Below are 21,573 nucleotides of genomic sequence, written 5' to 3'. Positions count from 1 at the left end.
GGCAAGGACAGCATAAAAATGGCAGGGAGCAGCACTAAGTCATTCATAACTAAAGCTCATGGACTGCCTGAACTGTACTGAATTGAACCAAGCAACAAATTAGAAATATGGAGGGGATACTGGCCCCACCATTTTTATTCCTTCTAACTCCAGGCACCATAGAGAGAGAAATGACTAAATCTCTATTTTAATAGCTGCTGTCAAGAGTTTTGCTCTGTAGGGCCTATTTCAGCAGTTCCTGATGGTAATATATGTCATTTCCCTGATTAACAGCCATTTTATAACCTGTGTAATTGGCCACAAATCAGAGGAATGTCATAATGTAGCAAGAAAACATTCCCATTTCCGTCATAGCCTTGGCTTGGTTTTCTGGAGGAATTATTACCTGAGTAGTTTGTGGGTTTTCATTACTTTAAATAATGTACTACCTTAACTACAAAAAAAAGACACTTAAACTAATGAACATTTCTGTTTCCTAACCCTTTCTACCATGCCTGTCCTTAGATTTCTTTTTCCATTGGAAAAATGCCTAAGAATGGAATTCTTTCTTCATTTTCATAATTCCACTATTTGTGGGGAAATAGAGGCAAGAGCAGAGCTGGGCATAGGATGAGTGAGGTGCTCAGCTCAGGTATGAAATTTAAAGGAACACCCAAAAAACTCAGTAGTCAAGATGAAAATATTTTATTGTAATATTTTTAAAAATCAAAATTAATGCATAAAACAAGATGCACAATGAACAAAATAAAAAAGTCTTAAAGGCAGGATCTGCACCTGCACTTTTATGACTGACCTCACTCACTTCCTAGTCCTAGCTCTGGGCAAGGATATCAGTGAGGAAGGAGTGACCACAGAGTACTGGAATCGAGTCCACTTGTCCAATAGGAAAACAGCTTTTGGCACTTTAGAATCACTCTTCAGGTTGCAATAAGAGCTACCTCCTACGCAGAATTATGTACGTAGGGAGTTTTATTTCACCTGCAATACATAGTCCAGTCCAAAGCATTTTACTATCAAAGTGCCATTTATAATGAAGATAGAAATTATAGTTCCATATAAGCCTCTACTGGAGACCAAAGCACACCAAATATACATTTTTTAATTAGTTAATACTTATTTATTTTTTAGAGACAAGGTCTCACCTCTGTTGCCCAGGCTAGTGGGCAATGGTGTGATCATAACTCACTGCAGCCTTGAACTTCTGGCTCAGGCAATCCTCCTGCTTCAGCCTCCCAAGAATCTGGGACTACAGGTGTGCACCATCATGACTGGCTAATTGTTAAAACATATTTTGTAGAGATGGGGTCTTGCTATGTTGCCCAGGCTGGTCTCAAACTCCTGAACTCAAGCAACCCTCCTATCTTTGCCTCTTAAAGTGCTGGGATTCACAGGTGTGAGCAACCATGCCTGGCCCCAATACAAATGATTTTTAAACTTCCTCTTTTTCTAAGAAATGTAAGGTAAGTAAAGACCAACATCATTCCTTTATTTAAAAAATAATTGTTTCTGAATTTGAGCTAGTCACTATGATATGTACTAGAAATACAAAGTTAAAAAGATCCTGTGTCTTTTTTCAAGAAGATGGAATACTTAAAATATGTGCATCTAGTATGTATCGATAAAAAATGTCAAAAAAGTAAAAGAAGACAGCATATTAAGTATTCCATGGTTGTAGTGGTTTGAAAAATCCATGAGAAAGGTATACAGAGAGATGGAGCATATAAATCAGATGTAGCATTAGGTTTCCACAGATGATGGCATTGGAGCTAAATCTAGAAGGTCTGGTAGAAGATAGTTAGATAAAGAAGAGGGATGGAGGATGAGGCATTCTAAGGAGAAGGAGTAATACTGTGAAAACATTAATCTTAACATAGTAGCATGTTTTGGAGGGACCATGAATATTTAGGTAAGGTTGGGAAAATGGATACAAGCCAGAAAATGGTAAGAAATGAAACTGGAGAGAGAAACAGGAGGCAATTCAAACGAGAAACAAGAGATACTTGAACGAAATAATAAACATAACAGCTTGTATAGAGAGCAGTCATGTTCACTAATATATTCTTAACACAAAACCCATAATACATCAGGGTGGATATTTTATGTACTTTGATACTTAAATTAGGAATAAAATTTAAGACAAAAGTGTATTAAAAAGATCTGGAGACTTTTCAAAAAATGGGACCCACTAACAAAACTGAAAGTTTAACAATGACATTTACACCACACCAGGCTGACACATTCCTTTGTGACTTTCATTTCTGAAGCTAAAAACAGTGGAGTTTGGTATCCTTAAAAACTTATCACACTAAGAGTCACTATACTTTAGAAATCAGTGAAGTGATGCTATAGAAATTAGGCTTAAAAATTATGAAATATACCCAATGCAAAATGAGATATGAAGACAAAATTTTGTAAAACTGGTAAGAAAGTTTACTTGTATTAAATCCAGATTACAGAATAATCATAAAAATTATGCTAAAACAATTAAATTCTCCAATAGTGTGATAAAATATCCTACCAATTACAATGCAATTAAACTAAACATTAGAAGAAAACTGGCCACACTAACCTTTTACATCATTTGCTAACTTCTTGGCTTCATTAAGAACCCCAAAGCTTGTCTGAAGAGAGCCTTTGGCATCTTCCTTTAATAAACCCTGAGGACCTATTGCCTGTGGACAGAAAAAAAGCGTCACATGTTTAAAACCATAGAAAAATGAGTTGGAGGTATCCAGAAAGCAGCTGGTACACAGAGTTTACTTCAGAAAGAGTTCTGGGCTGCAGATTTGGAATTATCAACAGATTACCAGCACATAGTTGGTAATTAAAGTTGAGAGTGTTTATTGGGAGATGAGAATGTGGTCCAAAACAGAATTCTTAGGAACTTCGATGTTTACGGGGCAGGCAGAGAAAGTGGGACTGGCAAGGTGGAGAAGACTCCAGAGAGAAAAAGGAGAAATTAAGAGAGCGTGACATTATGGAAAGTAAGAGACACAGAAGTGACTCAATGCATAATGGCTGGCAGTGTTGCCAGGACATAACTGGTCGGTATTACCAAGTACTCCAGAAGTCAAGCAAATTAAGAACTAAAAACATCCACTGATTTTATCCATAAGCACCTTCACTCTAGTTGTGGAGTGGGGAGTGTTTCCTGTATCCCCTAGGGGCTGAAATGAGAAAGAACGCTACTCCTTTTTAAAATGCATCTCAAAGTACTATGGCAAAACACAATCTTGTAAATGACAGTCTCTGAGCCACAATCATCTCCTGGCAAAGATGTATTTGTTGAGGCTTAGATTAAAAAAGGTGACACAAAGATAATAGAATGATATGGGAAAAGGAATGTTTAACTTGAATGTCTAGTTACCCATTTTAATAGTGTTTGCTCCTCAGCAATCATTACATAAGTCATGTATACCAAGAGATAAATCAAACAGGATCTTATGTGTAAATTTTAAATTGGAAAAGTATTGCAGGGTGCAAGAAGGGCTGGAGAATGCTAAATACTGTTCAAGTAATAAATCTGAACTCAGGTTATCCCAGACATAACACTCTTTAATGACATCTGCAGTGCCTTAGTTACATCATTTTTATCAGTCACATTATTTGAGCATTAAACTAGGAGAGATTACAAGACTTGGTACTGCTGTGGTCAAATTTATTTTAATGTGTTAGCCCAACAGCTTTCATTTAAATAATCTATTGCTCACAGAACAGATTGATTGTACAATACTATGATATCTACAAAAGGACATATTGCAAACATCTACATAAATAAAAAGGGATACTGTACATAATTCTTGCAAAAGACAACCTTGGCAAATTATTCTATGGAAAATTGATGATGTCTTCCACTGGGAACACAGGCATTCTTAGTCCTATAGTTTCCCCTGGGAATTAGATACAGTAATATCACATAAGTATCATTTATTTTAGAAAAAAAAGTAACAGTGTCAAAATTAATGGCACAAATCCAGTGCACTTTACTCAGGAAAGTAAGTCTCTGGTTACCTACTCGGATTCTATATTTGTTCCAAATTTACACACTGTTCTTACTCCCTTGGTTATAGCTTTTCTGAATCAAAACAGATTAGAGACAGGAAACCACAAATGTAGCATGAAGATTCTCTAAATAGACACATGAATACAGCAGAAGTGTCGGCTGACAATCTATCTGACAATGAGGAAAGAGAAGAGAAAACTCTAAAAAGTAAAGAGAAAAAATTGTAAAGCTCAAGAGTCTAAATCAATTTAGGGGTAAAATATACAGGGGTAAGCAGGGCTCAGTGGATGTCATACATCATTGTAGGAAAATAACTAAGGTTGGTACTCCTGCATCATCAAGATAATATGGATTATTTATAACACTAAATAAAACTAGAAAAAAGAAAGAAAAGAAAAAAGAAAACAGCTTTCCCCATAGCCTTTGGGTGTGAATACCTTTTAATAAAAATTATTTTATATTAAAACATAATTGTTTTCTTATAAAATATGTATTACTTTATAAAACATGATCTGACAAGCATTTAAAAATCACAATCTTAAAGTTAACCTTGGATGTGTAAAATGAGACCTGAGGTTAAGGGAGGGAGAGGAGTTGATTTACTGTGAATAAGACAGTAAAGGGAAGAGGGAGAGAGAAGAGAGGAAGACGGGCCACACGACACTGTAAGAGACTAAAGTCTGAGCTGTGGAAATAATTGAGGGACCCTGAGCAGAGAGGACCAATGTTAACTTTTTTTTACTTTTTCACACTTTTTCAACAGCTTTATTGAGGTATAACTGGCATAAATAAACTGCACATACTTAAAATTTATAATTTAATAGGTTTTGACCTACATACACCCACGAGACCATCACCGCAATCGAGGTGGAGAACACATCCATCATTTCTTTTTAATCCCTCCCTCATTCTTCCTTGTCTTCCCTCCATCCCCAGACAAACACCTATCTGCCTTCCATTACTACAGGTCTGCATTTTATCAAATTTTATATAAATGGAATTATTTAACATGTACCCTTTTTTTTGTCTGGCTTCTTTCACTCAATGTAATTTTGACATTTATCCATGTTGTGTGTCTGTCAATATTTGATCTCTTTTTTATTGGCAGTAGTATTTCATCATATGGACGTGTACACATCTTGGTAGGAATATATGCCATCATTTCCCTTGAATCATACAGTATGTATATGTTTAAGTTTTTAAGAAGTTACCAATGTGTTTTCTAAAGTATTTGCACTACTTAAATTTCCACCAGCAGTGCATGGGAATTCCATTTGCCTACATCCTTGCTAATATGTGGTACAGTTGGTCTTTTTAAATTGCAGACATTCTAATAGGTCATTATTTTGGTTTATAGTTCAAATTTTCCTAATGACTAATGGTCTTTTCACGTGCTTATTTGCCATCTTCTTTGGTGAAGTATCTGCTTAAATCTTTTGTTTAATTTTTATTGGGTTATCCTTACTATTGAGTTTTGAAGGATATTTATGCATAATCTGGATACAAGCCATTTTTTGGGTGTGTAATATAAAGTTTGTGGCTTGTCTTTTCATTGATTAAAAGTATTTTTTGAAGGGCAGAAATTGCCAACTTTGGTGAAGTTTAATGTATCAAATTTTTTCCTTTTGAGGACCCTGCTTTTGGTATTGTATCTAAGAATCTTTGCTTTACCCAATATCACAAAGATTTCTCATATATTTTTAGATGTTTTATATTTTTATGTTATACACTTAACTTTATTATCTATTTTAAATTTGGAATGTAGTACAAGATACAGACTGAAGCTCATTTTTTTGCAAATGGATATCCAATTCCTCTAGTAGTATTTGTTGAATAGACGAATTGCTTTTGTACTTTTGTCAGAAATCAATTGACCATATGTGTCTGGATCTATATCTTGACTATTTACTCCATTTAAATGATCTATTTGTTAATATTTATATCAGTGCCACACTGTCTGGTTACTATTGCTTTATAGTAAGTATTAAGGTCAGGTGGTATAACTCTTCCAACATTTTTATTCTTTTCAATTCCATATGAATTCTAAAATACAGCTGTCAATTTCTAGAAAAAAGCTTGCTAGTATTTTTATTGGGATTTTATTGAATGTGTAGATCAATATGTATAAAATTATCATTATAAGAATATTGAAACTTCTGATCCATGACCATGGTATATGTCTTGATTTATTTAGGTATTATTTAATTTCTTTCAGTATTATTCAGTGTATGGGTCTTTCATATTTTTGGTGCTATTATAAATAATATTCTTGTAATTTCAACTTCCAATTTCTCTTTGCCAGTATGTAATATGATTGATTTTACATACTGATGTCATATCCTATAACATGTATAAATTCACTTATTAGAGTAGCTTTTTTTATAGATCTTATTGAATTTTATGCTTAGACTGCCATGGTATCTGTGATTAAAGACAGTTGTACTTCTTTTCCAATCTGGATGCCATTTATTTCTTTTTTCTTGTCTATTGCACTGGCTAACACATCTAGTACAATGTTGAATGGAAATGATGAAAGCAGACATCCTTTGCCTTGTTCCTTACCTTAAGAAGAAGGCATTTAATCTTTAACTATTAAGTATATTAGCTGTAAGTTTTTTTAAAAAATCAATTTTTATAGTTATCAGGTGATGAAATTCCCTTCTAATCTTAGTATGCTGAGAACTTTTTAAGGGATAGATGTCAGATTTTATTAAATGCTTTTTCTGCATCAATTGACGTGATTGTATAGTTTGCCTCTTTAGTTTCTCAATATGGTAAACTGTATTGATTGATTTTCAAATATTAAACTGATCTTACATTCTTGGGATTAACCTCACAGTGACAATGTATAATCCTTTTAATAAATGGTTGGATTTAATTTATTATAACTTTGTAAAAAAATTTTGCATCTATATTAATAAGGGATATTGGTCTATAATTCTCTTTTTTTGAAATATCCTTGTCTGGTATTGGTATCAGAATAATACTGGCCTCATAGAATGAAGTGGGATGTATTTTCTCACCTTCAGTTTTCTGGGAGAATTTATTACTTCTTTATTAAATGTTTGGTGGAATTCACAAGTCATCTGGAACTGAATTTGTGTGTGTGTGGCTGTGTGTGAGAAGGTTTTTAACTATAAATTCAATTCTTTAATGAATATAAAACTATCCAGGTTATTTATTTGTGAATGAGTTTGGGGTAGTTTATGATTTTTAAAGAATCCAAATTGTTGAATTACTGGCATAAAGTTGTTCATAATATTCTCTTAATTTCTTTTACTACCTGCAAAAGTTGTAGTGACTTTACCTCTTTTATTCCTGATCTTGGCAATTGGTGACCTTTCTGATTTTTTTCTAATTAGTCTGGCTGGATGGTTGTCAACTTATTTACCTTCCATCAGATGCATACACCTTCATTCAGCAACACAACTGCGTCCTGACTGAAAACTATCTACTGATTAGGCCTCCTTGTTGCTTGTTTTCTAGCTTCTTGCATTTATGAATATCACCTGCTTTTTGCTTCCAGGCATCTTTTCTTTCCTGCTTTTCAGGAAGCCAGTGATTTCTTCCCTGATCCTTAGTCAACCACTCCTTGCTCAGATATAAAGAGATAGGGGGTATATGTGTGAATGTAGAAGATATAGTATAAACAGTTTAAGGAAAGGCAGGAGGAAGGCAGGGAATTTTGATGTGTGGGTGGGAGAGGAAGTATTTCAGTTCTATAAGAGTATAGGGTTTGTGAAGGGCAATGGGGAGAAATAAGGCCATTAGGTAAGTCAGAGACAATTTCTGAAAGGTTGGAATGTTAGAATAAGGAAATCGGGCAGCAATTTGACTCCATTGAAAGTCTCTGAGTAGGAGAGTGCAGACAGAGCCGCAGTCCAGGAATATGAACTGGGCAGCTGTGTGGGCAAAAAGGAGCCACCAGTTGGCTATTGTAACAGTACAGGTCAGAGAAAAGAGAGCAGTAACCTCAGGCAAGGGCTGTGGAATTGAGAAGTTTGGATTCAGGAGTTATGGAGGAATAAGACAGGCCTCAATGTTTGAAGAAGCTCTCTAAAATATTAGTAAAGAGTTGATGGCATACAACTGTCAGTTATAAGCAGTCTGCCAACAATTCAGGTTTCAAGGACAGCCTTTTCTTATGATAAGGAAATGGAAAACACTAACATGTTACGGATGAAAATAATAGTTTCGACTCACTGGAATTTGGAGAGATCCTTTTCCAGCATTGCTTAGTAAGTTATTGAAGCACGTCAACGATATCAGAACAGGTGATGAAGCAGCGTTTTCCAAGCTAATTATACTTTATAAATATTCATAAGCATCAAATCTGAGTTTCTGAGCTGTGTCTACAGCATATGTGAAATATAAATTAGATTCTTAGAGTTGCAAGATATTTTGTTTCTTGCTTTTTAGAGGTATTTTTATAAATAATAACTTCTCAGTACTCTCTGTGTATATGTGTATACATGCATATTGAATATGCAAAAATTATATGAACATTTTAATTATATCATCCAAAAAGAATCTATTATTACATATAAGTTGCTGCATGTTTTTATTAGTTAATAATTATTTATGGAAATGTGAGATAATTTAAGATGTCATTAGAGTAGGAAAAAAATGAAATGATAAAATCTATGAAGATTTAATAGACAGCCTGGCATGTAATTGCGTTTTAATACATGTTAGTTTTTTTCTTCCTACTCTTTGTTAAATATTCCTAGTGATGCTTGTTAAAGCATAACGTCATTGATTAATAGATGAATGAATTGATTTATTTACCTAACAAGACTTTTCATTTGTCTCAAGCACCACAGTAAGCATTGAATATTCAAAAATGGAAAGACTGTGCCTTCTCTAATGGAACCGGAGTGGAGTGGAGGGAGAGACAAACAAAATCACCCCTAAAAAAAGGTGCTCATTGCCATCGCGGAGCCCAGAAACTACTTAAGTGTTTGGCTATCAGAGGAGGCTCTATTAGGAGAGAAAAACGTATGGTGAGACCTGAATGTAAATTAGTTTATCAGGCTCGCAAACCTGTAGCCCACTGATTTCTTTTCTTAAACAAGTTTAAATTATTATTTACATTGCTTTCTACATTATGCTTTTATTATTTTTCTAAATGTTCCTCAAATAACTTCTTTATTAGAGATAAATGTTCTGAATTCATTGAAAGAGTTGGCTCTCAGGAAAGATGCAGAATATTTTTGTTTTTGTTTATTTTTTTTTAAAGAAAATAGCAACTGACAATTCATCAGCATGGTTTATGACCTATTCCATTTCTCTCTTTTTATGAAATGATTTATTTTAGAAGACAGGTCTTGCACATTTCCACAGGGGTTAATGTACCAAGATAATATGTAACTCGATTTTAAATGTAAAGTCTTTTCAATAAAGAAAGCTGTCCAAAATGTGCAGGGATATATATATATATATATATATATATATATATATATATATATATATATATATATATAAAGGTTGGTGATTAGCTGCAATGTTTTTATGTAGAATATTTATCAGAAGAAATTTATATTCTGGCATGTTAGACTACTGTTAAAAATCGGGGATAATGTTTTTACTATAATAAAGTAAATTCTCAGAAGGAATGGTAGAATCTAGTCCTATATACATTTAAAAAGATGTAATTTGTTGAGAATATTTTAAAAAATGTGTATGTGATGTTAACTGATAATTGTTACAAAATAGTTACAAAAAATCTTCCATTTGTGCAAAAACTATTTCCATAAAAAAGGTATGGGTATATATACAACAATATTATAAAAGTAATTATTTTTGGTTGATGGGATTATGCACATTTTATATTTTGTCCATCTTGCTTGTCTTTTTTCCCTATTTTTCTATAATGAACATAACTGCTTTGTAATAATTGAAAAGATCATACACAATTTTAAAATAAGGAAGTCACCATGTATCAATTTTAAAGGTGTTTTAATATAACATATATTTTTAAGTACTGTAGAATATTAAAATGAAATAGTGAATCAAAAATGAGTCAGGAAACAACCCAAAGAGATAGCCTTGGTCAGAAGTCTGTGGAAAAGGTTGCAGATTCCTGGCACTTCATAATACTAACATATCCTAGGACGGTAGAAGAATCAGTCGAGTCGCTGTGGCAGATTGAAATCAACTGAGCACACAAAGGAGATGAAATTGGAAATCCCCAAAATTGCTCATGAGAATTGCAAATTTGTGACTGTGAAATTTTAGCTTGATGGGAACACCAAGAAAGACATCAGGGAGGATTTAAAAATATATAACTGAGTAAGAATTGGTTTTCCCTAATTACAGCATGACAGCCATAATTGCTCTAGCACCTATGCATGCCACTAGTCTGCTGCAGTGAGGCAGGCACTGGGCTACCAGCTGGACACTAGAGGTAGGGTGGGTGGACACTAACTGGGGTCTGGATCTTGAGTAAAGGCAATGAAGGGGTGTCTGCTGAGATAGAGACCATTCTCAGAGGGCTTAGAGTTTTCTCTCCAGTTAATGTCCACAGTCAAGCACAACATGGCAATTTCACCTCTTGATTATTCCACCTATGGGTAGAAATTCTAAAGAGCAGGTGGAATGGCACCAGTAACATTTCTGCCTTGAAGAGAATTAGGTCAAACATTTTGCATCATAGCATCATCCCAAAGAGTTTTTGTGCTTCTGACTGATGACACAAACTCTTTGATTTCTATCATTTTATGCTCTAAATTTTTTAATATGTCTAATGTTAGGTCATAAAATAAAAGTTTGCTTCTCTCCTTCCAATAGATTGTTTTTTCATTATTGACTCAAATGAGAGTATCATGTACAAAGAAAGTCACTAAAGTCTTTCTTAAAGGATGGCTTAATGAACACTATTTTCACACACAGATTCAATATTTTTCTACGTAACTTAGATCCTCACTGACTTTTCTATATTTGCTACTGTGCAAACCACTTAATTCTCAGACAGTTGCTGAATTGCTGATAAGGAAGAAAAAATGCTCACCAGTTTTAGTCACAGATTGAACTGTCATATCAATTATGGTGTTATATCATTTATATCATTTTCCCATTAACACTAGACTGGTATAAAATGTAAGCTCCAATAATTATAGATATAAACTAGAAGCCAAAATTATTGTTTGAATGATTGCTACGTAATGGTTGACAGAATAACATAGAAGGTATATGTGAGTTAAAGTTTGCAACATGGCTAACATCATACTTTATCGGACCTTTTGAATGCAATATATATTGTTGTAATATTGTACAGTGCTTTATGTAGAAATTAAAAAGTCAACATGAATGAACCTGAAGGGTGTTATATTAAGTGAAATAAGCCAGGCATAGAAAGACAAATGTCATATGATCTCACTTATATGTAGAATCTAAAAAAGTTGAACTCATAGAAGCAGAGAGTAGAATGGTGGTTATAAGGTGTTGGGAGGTAGAACTGGGCAGATGTCCAGAGGATACAAAATTTCAGTTAGGTAGGAAGCATAAGTTAAAGAGATCTAGTGTACAACATGGTGACTTGTGGTGCATGTGACTCAGTGAGACACTAGCAGCTGTGGTCAAGCCAGTGCCTGTGTTACCCCTCCCTCAACTCCAGGCAATGCAGCTCAGGAAGACTCTTCTTCCACTTGAGAAAGGAAAGGGGAGAGCTCAGAGAACTTTATTTTGCAACTTGCGTAGCAGCTCAGCCACAGTAAAATAAAGTACCAAGCAGACGTCTGAAGCCCCTGAGTCCAGGCCTTAGTTCCTGAACAGCATTTCTGGACCCACCCTGGGCCAGAAGGAAACATGCTACCCTGAAGGGAAGAACCCAGTCCTGGCAGGATTTGCCACCTGCCGACTAAAGAGCCCTTGGGCTTTGATAAACATAGGTAGCCAGGCAACAGTCACCACAGGCTTTGGGTAAGACTGGGCAGGCTTCAGGGGTGACCTGGCACTGGTGGCTAAGACAGAGTGCCCACATCACTTTAACTTTCATACTGTGATGGACAATAACATTTGCATTTTATCTATAACCATAATTATTCCATGGCAGAAGGCAGAAGTCTTTTTTCTCTTGAGTCATTCAATTCCCAAAAGACTCCCTCTGATTTTTTTTCAGTAGAGGGCAGTTGATTGTTTGGTTGCCAGTTGCTCTGTGCAAGACAGAGGAGGTACTGTGTTTCATAAAATAACTTTCAGTGAATTATTCATTTTTACTCTCAAAACTGATTGAATCCTCTACCTCTGCAGTCCCCAACCCCCAGGCCATGGACTAGTACAGTGGCATGACATATTCAAAATGCTGAAAGAAAAGATCTTAACCCTAGAACATTATATTGTGCAAAAATACCCTTCAAACATGAAGGAGAAATAGACTTTCCCAGGTAAACAAAAGCTGAGGGATTTCATCAACACCAGACCTGTCCTACAAGAAATGCTAAAAGGAGCGCTTCAATCTGAAAGAAAAGGACATTAATGAACAATAAGAAATCACCTGAAGGTATATAACTCACTGGTAACAATAAGTACACAAATACAGAATACTTTATTGCTGTAATTGCAGTGTATAAACCACTTATGTCTTGAACAGAAAGACTAAAATACAAACCTACCAAAATAACTATAACAACATTTTGAGAGACAGATAGTATAAAAAGATATGGATATGAATGGAAACAACAAAAAGTTAAAAAGCAGGGGGGGATAGAGAGTTAAGGGTGGAATTTCTGTTAGATTTTTCTTTGCTTGTTTGTAAACAGAGTTGTAATATGTATAAAATAACTGATTATAAAATGTATTTTGAATTCTGAGCAAAAGACTGATCATTTTCAGAAAATGGTATCAGGAGATTAAAATGGAGTGATGTAGGAGATAACAGTGGGAATAAAAACTATGATGGAATAAAAGGAAGTGGATCAAGGCAAGTGTATGACGTTAGAAGAGGAATCTTCCCTTTGGCAGGATGGACACCCTTCTCTGACCACACCTACATGGTCTTTACATAATTCCTGCCCTTCAATCTTTTGGAGTTTTTGTATCCACAGCTTACACCACATGGTATACACCAAAAAGGAGGCACACAGAATCTGGAGAAGGCCAGGCTCAGAAACAACAGGTAAGGTAGAGCAATGGTCCCCAACCATTTTGGCACCAGGGAGCGGTTTGCTGGCAGACAATTTTTCCACAGGGTGTGGGGGATGGCTTTGGAATGATTCAAACACATTACATTTATTGTGCACTCAAACCTCTCTGCTAATGATAATCTGTCTTTGCAGCTGCTTCTCAACACTAGTGTCACCACCTCAGCTCCACCTCAGATCATCAGGCATTACATTCTCATAGGGAGCGTGCAACCTAGATCCCTCGCATGTGCAGTTTATGGTAGAGTTCATGCTCTTATGAGAAGCTAATGCTGCCGCTGATTTGACAGGCGGAGCTTATGCAGTGATGCCAGTGATGGAGAGCGGCTGTAAACACAGATGAGGCTCTGCTTGCTCACTCACCTCCTGCAGCCCAGTTCCTAACAGACCATGGGTCAGTACTGGTGTGTAGCCTGGGAGTTGGGGAGTGCAGAGGTAGAGGATTAGATCAGTTGTGAGAATAAAAATGAATAATTCACTGAAAGTTATTTTATGAAATGCAGTACCCCCTCTCTTTTGCACAGAACAACTGGCAAGCAGGCAATCAACTGCCCCCCACTGAAAAAAATCAGAGGGAGTCTTTTGGGAAATGAACGGCTCAGGAGAAAAGACTTCTGCATTCTGCCATGGAACAATTATGGCTATAGATAAAATGCAACTGTTATTGGCCATCACAATATGAAAGTTAAAGGGGTAGAACTTGATAGGAGGAGGGAAGAAAGTAGGCTAAAGGGAAGTATGAGGGCACAAATAGTCTTATAGAGTGTGGCGTCCATTATTTATGAAACAGGAAATAAAGCTTTAAATATATTTACTTAGGTTAAAAAACAAACGGTAAAGGATCTAAAAGTGGTGATGTATCTATATTGGGAAATGGATGGGAGGGAAATGTGATATGAACTACATCTCCTTCATCACAGCAGTAATTAAACAGATAATGCCCTACATTAATACATATTAATGAAATATGTAATGGCATGATATTAATATTACTAAGAGATATAGAAGGAGAAGAAATATTTGAAAGACTTAGAAGTGATTGCCCCTGAGGGTGTGAACTTAGAAGTGAGACAAGTTAGGTTATAAGTTGTTGCTTGAAATTATCAGCCTTTTTTTTTCAATTTAAAAGAAGTTAAAACATGTATACATAATAAACAAAGAAAGAAATTTAGGGTCTCCTGTTAGTGTAAAGAATGAGGGCTGTTATTTTATTTCCAGACCCATTTTAAACCTACTTTAAAATTTTTTTTTTAGGATAGATCTCCTTGCAGGACTGATTTTCTATCTCCTCTTACTTTCATTTTTATTAAAACATTTACCTAAATAATTTAAGCATACAGATAAGAAATTATACAGACATTTGTATTCCCATCATCCATATCTGACAAATATTGACTTTTTGCTGTCCAAATCTTTAAAATATCACTGTTTGGATTTGGTTTGATATTATTTTATTTACAATTTCTATCTCTATTTAAATGATTGGCCTATAGTTTTTCTTTTAAAATATGGTCCTTGATACAGTTTTGCCATCAAGATTTTAACGGCCTCAAACTAAGCTGAGGAACCTTTCCTTCTTTTTCTATTCTTTGGAACGTTTTGTATAATGAGTCCTTGCAATTTTGTAGACGTTGTTTTCTTGTATTAACTATTAGTTCAATTTTTAATGATTATAGTTCTACTCAGGTTTACTACTTTTTCTGAGTAAATTTTGGTCTCTAGACCTATTGTTCACTTCACCTAAGTATTGAAATTCATTTGAATAAAGTTGCTCATGTACTCTAGTACATTCATGTTTATATTTAATCTATACTGTATCTATAATGATATTCCCCTTTTCATTACAAATCCTGTTCATATGTGTCATCTCTCTTTGTTTGCTTGATCGTTCTTGTCTTCTCTGTTTATTTGCCTGTTTATTCTAAGAGTCAGCTTTCTGTTTTGTCAACCCTGTCTAATGTTCTTTTTCTCTAGGTCATTAATTTCTGCTTTTATTTTTATTTCTTTCTTTGTACGTTTTTTAACTTCTTGAGCAGAAACCTTAGATAATTAGTTTCTGTTCTTATTCTTTCCTTATATCTGCATTTAAAACAGTACATTTTCCTGTTGGTGTCACTTTATTTGCATTGCACAAATTTTGATGAGAAGTTTTACATTCCATTATCAAATATTTTGTGAATATAAATTATATTTTTTCTTTGACTCATGAATTACTTTAAAGTATGTTTTTTATTTGGAATCTTTTTTTGGAGCAATTGTTTTGCATCAATTTCTAATTTTATTACACCGTGATCAGAGAATGTAGTTTAGGTGCTATTGGATCATTAGGATTTGCTGATAGTAGCTTTGTTATCTAGTTTACAGTCCTTTTTTTTCAAAGTTTCATGAGTACTTTATTTAATGGGACACACAGAATTAATTATCTAGTTGACAGAGTTCTATAAAGCCAAGAAGTCACCTTGTTTATGGCACTTTTAAAACCTGCATCCTTACATCTCTTTGCTTGACCTATCAATTTTTAAGAGCAATATGGTAAAATCTCTCACTATTATAGTTATATGTCAATTTTCTCATTATGACACATTTGTCTATTTATTCTTATGTTTTCTTGTTACAATCTTGCAGGTTCACAATTTTTGTATCTTCCTGCTAAATTGTTCCTTTAATTCTATTGTGATGACTCTCTATATCCCAAATAACACCTTTTAAAAAATGTAATGCCTATTTTGATTGCTAATAACAGTATTATATCAACTTTCTTCTGGTTAGAGTTTCCCTGGTGTATCTGTTTTTATCTCTCATTTTCAGTCTTTCTGTGTACCTATGGCTTAGTGGTATTTTGTGTAAGTCATATATAAATGGCTGCCTTTTTAATCCAATATGAAAATCATTGTTACCTAACTGGCACTTTTAGTCTGTTTTCATTTATTATGTAAACAACTTGAAGCAAAGATAGTTAGCACTCATCAAATATTCTATGTGCCTCCTATTTTTCCCAGCCTCTCTTACAGTAAGTTTGGGTCACTTGGCTACTTCCAGTCAATGGACTGAGACCAGATGTGTTCCAGGCCCTACATGAGCCAACATGGTAAGAGCCAGCATGTCTCTTCCTTCTTTCTCTTTCCCTGCCAGGACGCTCATGGAGGCTACATGGTATGGTGTAACTAAAAGATGGAGAGGGTTGTATCACTCACTTTGTGTTGTGATATGAGATATAAACTTGAATTGTGTTCAGCCTTTGAGATTTCAGGAGTTATTTCTTGAGGCAATTAGTGATAATTACCCTGACTGCTGTATTTGGATTTAATTCTACTGTATCTTATGTTTTATATTTACCATGTTTTTTTGTTTGTTAATTTTTGTTTTTCTATTTTTTGCCTTTTATAGGATTCCTTGAAAATTCTCCTCCTCTTCAAACATTTTTTTTCTCTCTGCTTATTTGGAATGGACAGCTGTTTGTGATGCTTAACTTTATGTGTCCACTTGACTAGGCTATGGTACCCAGTTGTTTGGTCAAACACCAGTCTAGACATTACTGTGAAGATATTTTTAAAGATGTGATTAACATTTAAATCACTAGAATCTTTTTTCTTTTTTTTTTGAGACAGTCTCACTCTGTTGCCCTGAGTAGAGTGCCATGGTGGTATAAGCCTAGCTCACAGCAACCTCAAACTCCTGGTCTCAATCAATTTTCCTGCCTCAGCCTCTTGAGTAGCTGGGACTACATGCGCGCGCCACGATGCCTGGCTAATTTTTCTATTTTTAGCAGAGATGGGGGTCTCACTCTTTCTTAGGCTGGTTTTGAACTCCTGATCTCAAGTGATCCTCCCACCACAGCCTCCCAGAGTGCTAGGATTACAGGCATGAGCCACTGCTCCCGGCCCAAATCAGTAGACTCAGAATAAAGCAGATTACCCTTCATAATGTGGGAGATCCTCATCCAATCAGTTGAAGGCCTTAAGAGGAAAGACTGATGTCTCCAGAAGAGGAAGGATTTCTGCCTCCAGACTCAAGACTGCAACATTGACACTAGCTCATTGGCCCGCCCTGCAGAGTTTAGACTTGCCAGCCTCCACAATTGTGTGAGCCAATTCTTTATAATATATATCTAGGAGGAAGAGGCAAGATGGCTGACTAGAGACATTGGTCACAAGATCGTCTCAGAAAGAAGGAAAAGTTTTAGATGAAAAAAACATATCACAGTTATAATTCTGAGGGATAAGGGCCAGAACCTACACGAGATTCCATAGGAACAAGTTGCAGAGCAGAATAAGAAGGAGCAACATTTCAGCAGAGATTGACCCCTGAAGAATTTGGAGCACGTAGAAAGGTAGGTGGGGGTGTTTGGCTTTTTTTTTCCCCTCACACCTCTGGCAGACTGCAGCCTCCCAAAGTGTTAGAGAGCTTTTGTACCCTAAAGAGCCCAAAAGCTGCTGCCATCAGTGAACTGGGTACTTCTTGAGAACAGAGCACTGGGCTGCCAGCCACCTCAGGGCCACACCCTGTCCCTACAGACCTGAGCTGCCATGGCAGGCACCATACTGCTTCTCCACCCACGGGTCAGCATGCAGATTTTGCAACAGAAATGTTACAAGCTAGAAAGGAATGGAGTCGTATCTTTAGTCTCCTTAAACAGAATAACTGCCATCTAAGAATTTTGTATCCTGCAAAACTAAGTTTCATAAATGAGGAGAAATGAAGTCTTTGCCAGAGAAGCAAACGCTAAGGGAATTTGTCATCACTAGATCTGCCCTTCAAGAAATGCCTAAAAATGCTCTATACATGCAACAGAACAATTGATACTGACCAGTGTAAAATACCCAAAAGTTATAACTCACATCTCTCATAAAACAGTCACAAAGCAAGTAAGTAACAATCAAAACGTGCAGAACAGTATCTCACATATCAATACTAACATTAAATGTCAATGGTCTTAATGCTTCCCTCAAAGGATGTAGATTGTCTGAATGGATTAAAAAAACACAACCCAAAATATATGCTGTCTTCAAGAAACCCATTTAACTCACAAAGATTTTCATAGATTCAAGGTAAAGGGGTAGAAAAGATATTTCATGCACATGGAAACCAAAAGCAAGCAGGAGTAGCTATTCTCATAACAGATGTAATAGACTTTAAATCAACAATGGTAAGAAAAGACAAAGAAGGTCATTATATAATGAAAAAGAGATCAATTCAACAGGAAGATACAACAATTCTAAATATATATGCATCTAAAACAGGAGCTTCCAGATTCATAAAACAAATTCTACTAGATCAAAAGAAAGAAATAAACAGCAACATCATAACAGCTGGGGACTTCAACACGCCACTAATAGAATTAGACAGATCACCAAGGCAGAAAATGAACAAAGAAAGGCTGGATTTAAAGAGATTCCAGAACAAATGGACCTAACAGACATTTACAGAACATTCTACCCCCAAACTGCAGAATATACATTATTCTCATCAGCACTTGGGACATTTTCCAAGATAGATCATGTGTTAGGCCACAAAACAAGTCTCAATAAATTTAGAAAAATTGAAATCATACCATGTATCTTCTCAGACCACAGTGGAATAAAAATAGAAATCAATTTCAAGAGGAACTCTCAAAACTACACAAATACATGGAAATTAAACAACCTGCTGCTGAATGATCCATTGGTTAATGATAAAATCAAGATAAAAATAAAAAAAAATTTGAATTGAATGACAAAGGCAACACAAACCTCCAAAATCTATGGGATACAGTAACAATATTACTAAGGCAGAAATTCATAGCCTTAAATGTTTACATCAAAAACAAAGATCACAAATTAACAACCTATGTCACATCTTAAGGAAACAGAGTAAGAGCAAGCCAAACACAAACCTAGCAGGAAAAAAGAAATAACAAAGCTCAGAGCAGAACTAGATAAAATAGAAACCAAAAAAAAAACAACAACAACAACAACAACAAAGGATTAATGAAACAAAAAGTTGGTTCTTTAAAAAGATAAACAAAATTGATAGAGCACTAGATTAGCCAGAAATAGAAGAGGAAGGACTCAATCAGAAATGAAAAAGGAAACATTAGAACTGATACCACAGAAATACAAAATACCATCCAGGGACTACCATAGAAACATCTACACACAAACTAGAAAACCTATATGAAATGGATAAATTCTTGGAAACACACAACCTCGAAGCCTGCTCCTGAACAGACCAATAACAAGCATCAAGACTGAAACAGTAATAAATATATTGCAACAGCAAGAACAACAACAACAAGAAAGCCCAGGGCCAGAAGGATTCACAGCCAAATTCTACCAGACCTACAAAGAAGAACTAACACCTGTTCTACTGAAACTGTTCCATAACATTGAGAAGGAAGGAACCCTTCCTAACTTGTTCTATGAGGCCAAAATCACCTTGATACCAGAGCCAGGAAAGGACACAAGAAAAAAGGAAAACTATGGGCTAAGATCCCTTATGATCATAGATATAAAAATCCTCAAGAAAATACTAGAAAATAGAATTCAACAGCACATCAAAAAGATAATCCACCATGATCAAGTGGGTTTCATTCCAAGGATGCATGGATGATACAACATACACAGATCAATAAATGTGATTCACCACAAAAACAAAAGTAAAGACAAAGAGCATATGATTATCTAAATAGATGCTGGAAAAACATTTGATAAAATCCAGCACCCCTTAATGATAAAAACCCTCAACAAACCAGTCATAGAAGGAACATACCTCAAAATAATAAAAGCCATATATGACAAACTCAGAGCCAACATCATATTGAATGGTGAAAGATTTAAAGCTTTCCCTCTAAGAGCTAGAACAAGACAAAGGTGCCCACTGTCATCACTTCTGTTCAACACAGTACTGGAAGTCCTAGCCAGAGAAATCAGACAAGAGGAAGAAATAAAGGATGTCCAAATCAGGAAAGAGGAGGTCAAACTACACCTGTTTGCCAATGATATGATCTTGTATCAAGAAAATCCTAAAGACTTCACCAAAGGACTCCTATAATTGATAAATAAATTCAGCAAAGTTGCAGGTTACAAAACCAATGTACACAAATCAGTAGCATTTCTATATACTAATATAACAGTCAAGCTGAGAGTCAAATCAAGAACTCAACACCATTTACAATAACCACAAAGTAAATAAAATACATAGGAATATATTTACCAAAGGAGATGAAAGATCTCTGCAAGGAGAACTACAAAATGGTGATGAAAGAAGTAATAGATAATACAAACAAATGGAAAAACATCCCATGCTCATGGATTGGAAGAATCAACATTGTGAAAATGTCCATACTGTCCAATGTGATTTACAGATTCAACACAATTCCCATCTAAATACCAACAACATCATATTTCATAGATTTAGAAAACAAAATAGTCCTAAACTTCACATGGAACTAAAAGAGAGCCCAAATAGTCAAAGCAATCTTAAGCCAAAAGAACAAATCTGGAGGTATCACATTACCTGACTTCAAATTACACTGTAAATCTATTGTAACGAAAACAGCATGGTACTGGTATAAGGTAGAGATAGACACTGATGGAATAAAACAGAGAACCCAGAAATCAAACCAAATAGCTATGACCAACTGATTATCAACAGAGCAGACAAAAACATACACTGGGTAAAGGACACCCTATTCCATATACGGTGCTGGGATAATTGGATAAGCACATGTAGAAGAATGAAGCAGGATCCCTATCTCTCACCACATACAAAAATTAACTCAAGATGGATTAAAAACTTAAATGTAAGACCTGAAAGCACAAAAATCCTAGACAAGAAAGTAAGAAAATTTATTTTGGACACAGGCACAGGCAAAGAATTTATGAGTAAGATTCCAAAGGCAAGTACAGCAACAACAAAAACAAGTAAATGGAACTTAATTAAACTACAAAGTTTTTGCATGGCAAAGGAAATCATTAACAGAGTAAACAGACAACCTACAGAATGGGAGAAATATCCACAAACTATATATCCAACAAAGGACTAATCTTCAGACTCTACAAAGAACTTAAACAAATTGGCAAGAAAAAAACAAATAACCCCATTAAAAGGTGGGCAGAAGACATGAACAGAGTTTTTTCAAAAGAAGATAGACAAATAGCCAACAAACATATGAAAAAATGCTCTACGTCACTAATCACAAGGGAAATGTAAATAAAAGCCACAATGAGATACCATCTTACCCCTATCAGAATGGCCATCATTAAAAAATCAAAAAAACAATAGATGTTGGCATGGATACCATGAAAAAGGAATGCTTATATATTGTTGGTGGCACTGTAAATTACTACAACCTCTATGGAAAACAGTATGGAGATTCCTCACAAAACTAAAACTAGACCTACCATTCAATCCATCAATCCCAGAGGAAGAGAAATCATTATATCAAAAAGA

The 21,573-nt window shown here is 35.2% G+C and overlaps 1 protein-coding gene across 1 annotated transcript in view; it reads right to left on the bottom strand.

Moving 5' to 3' along the window:
• Positions 1-21,573, bottom strand: part of LAMA2 (laminin subunit alpha 2) — a 554,924-nt gene that overhangs the window by 89,109 nt on the left and 444,242 nt on the right. The window contains exon 41 of the mRNA XM_045544336.1: positions 2,570-2,672. Coding sequence (XP_045400292.1) covers positions 2,570-2,672 — 103 coding nt within the window. The remainder of the gene's footprint in view (positions 1-2,569; positions 2,673-21,573) is intronic.

This window comes from Lemur catta, chromosome 2 (assembly GCF_020740605.2).
Source record: "Lemur catta isolate mLemCat1 chromosome 2, mLemCat1.pri, whole genome shotgun sequence".
In the NCBI taxonomy this organism is placed as follows: Eukaryota; Metazoa; Chordata; class Mammalia; order Primates; family Lemuridae; genus Lemur; species Lemur catta.
The sequence above is the reverse complement of the archived record's forward strand: the minus strand, read 5'-3'. Positions and strand labels throughout refer to the sequence as shown.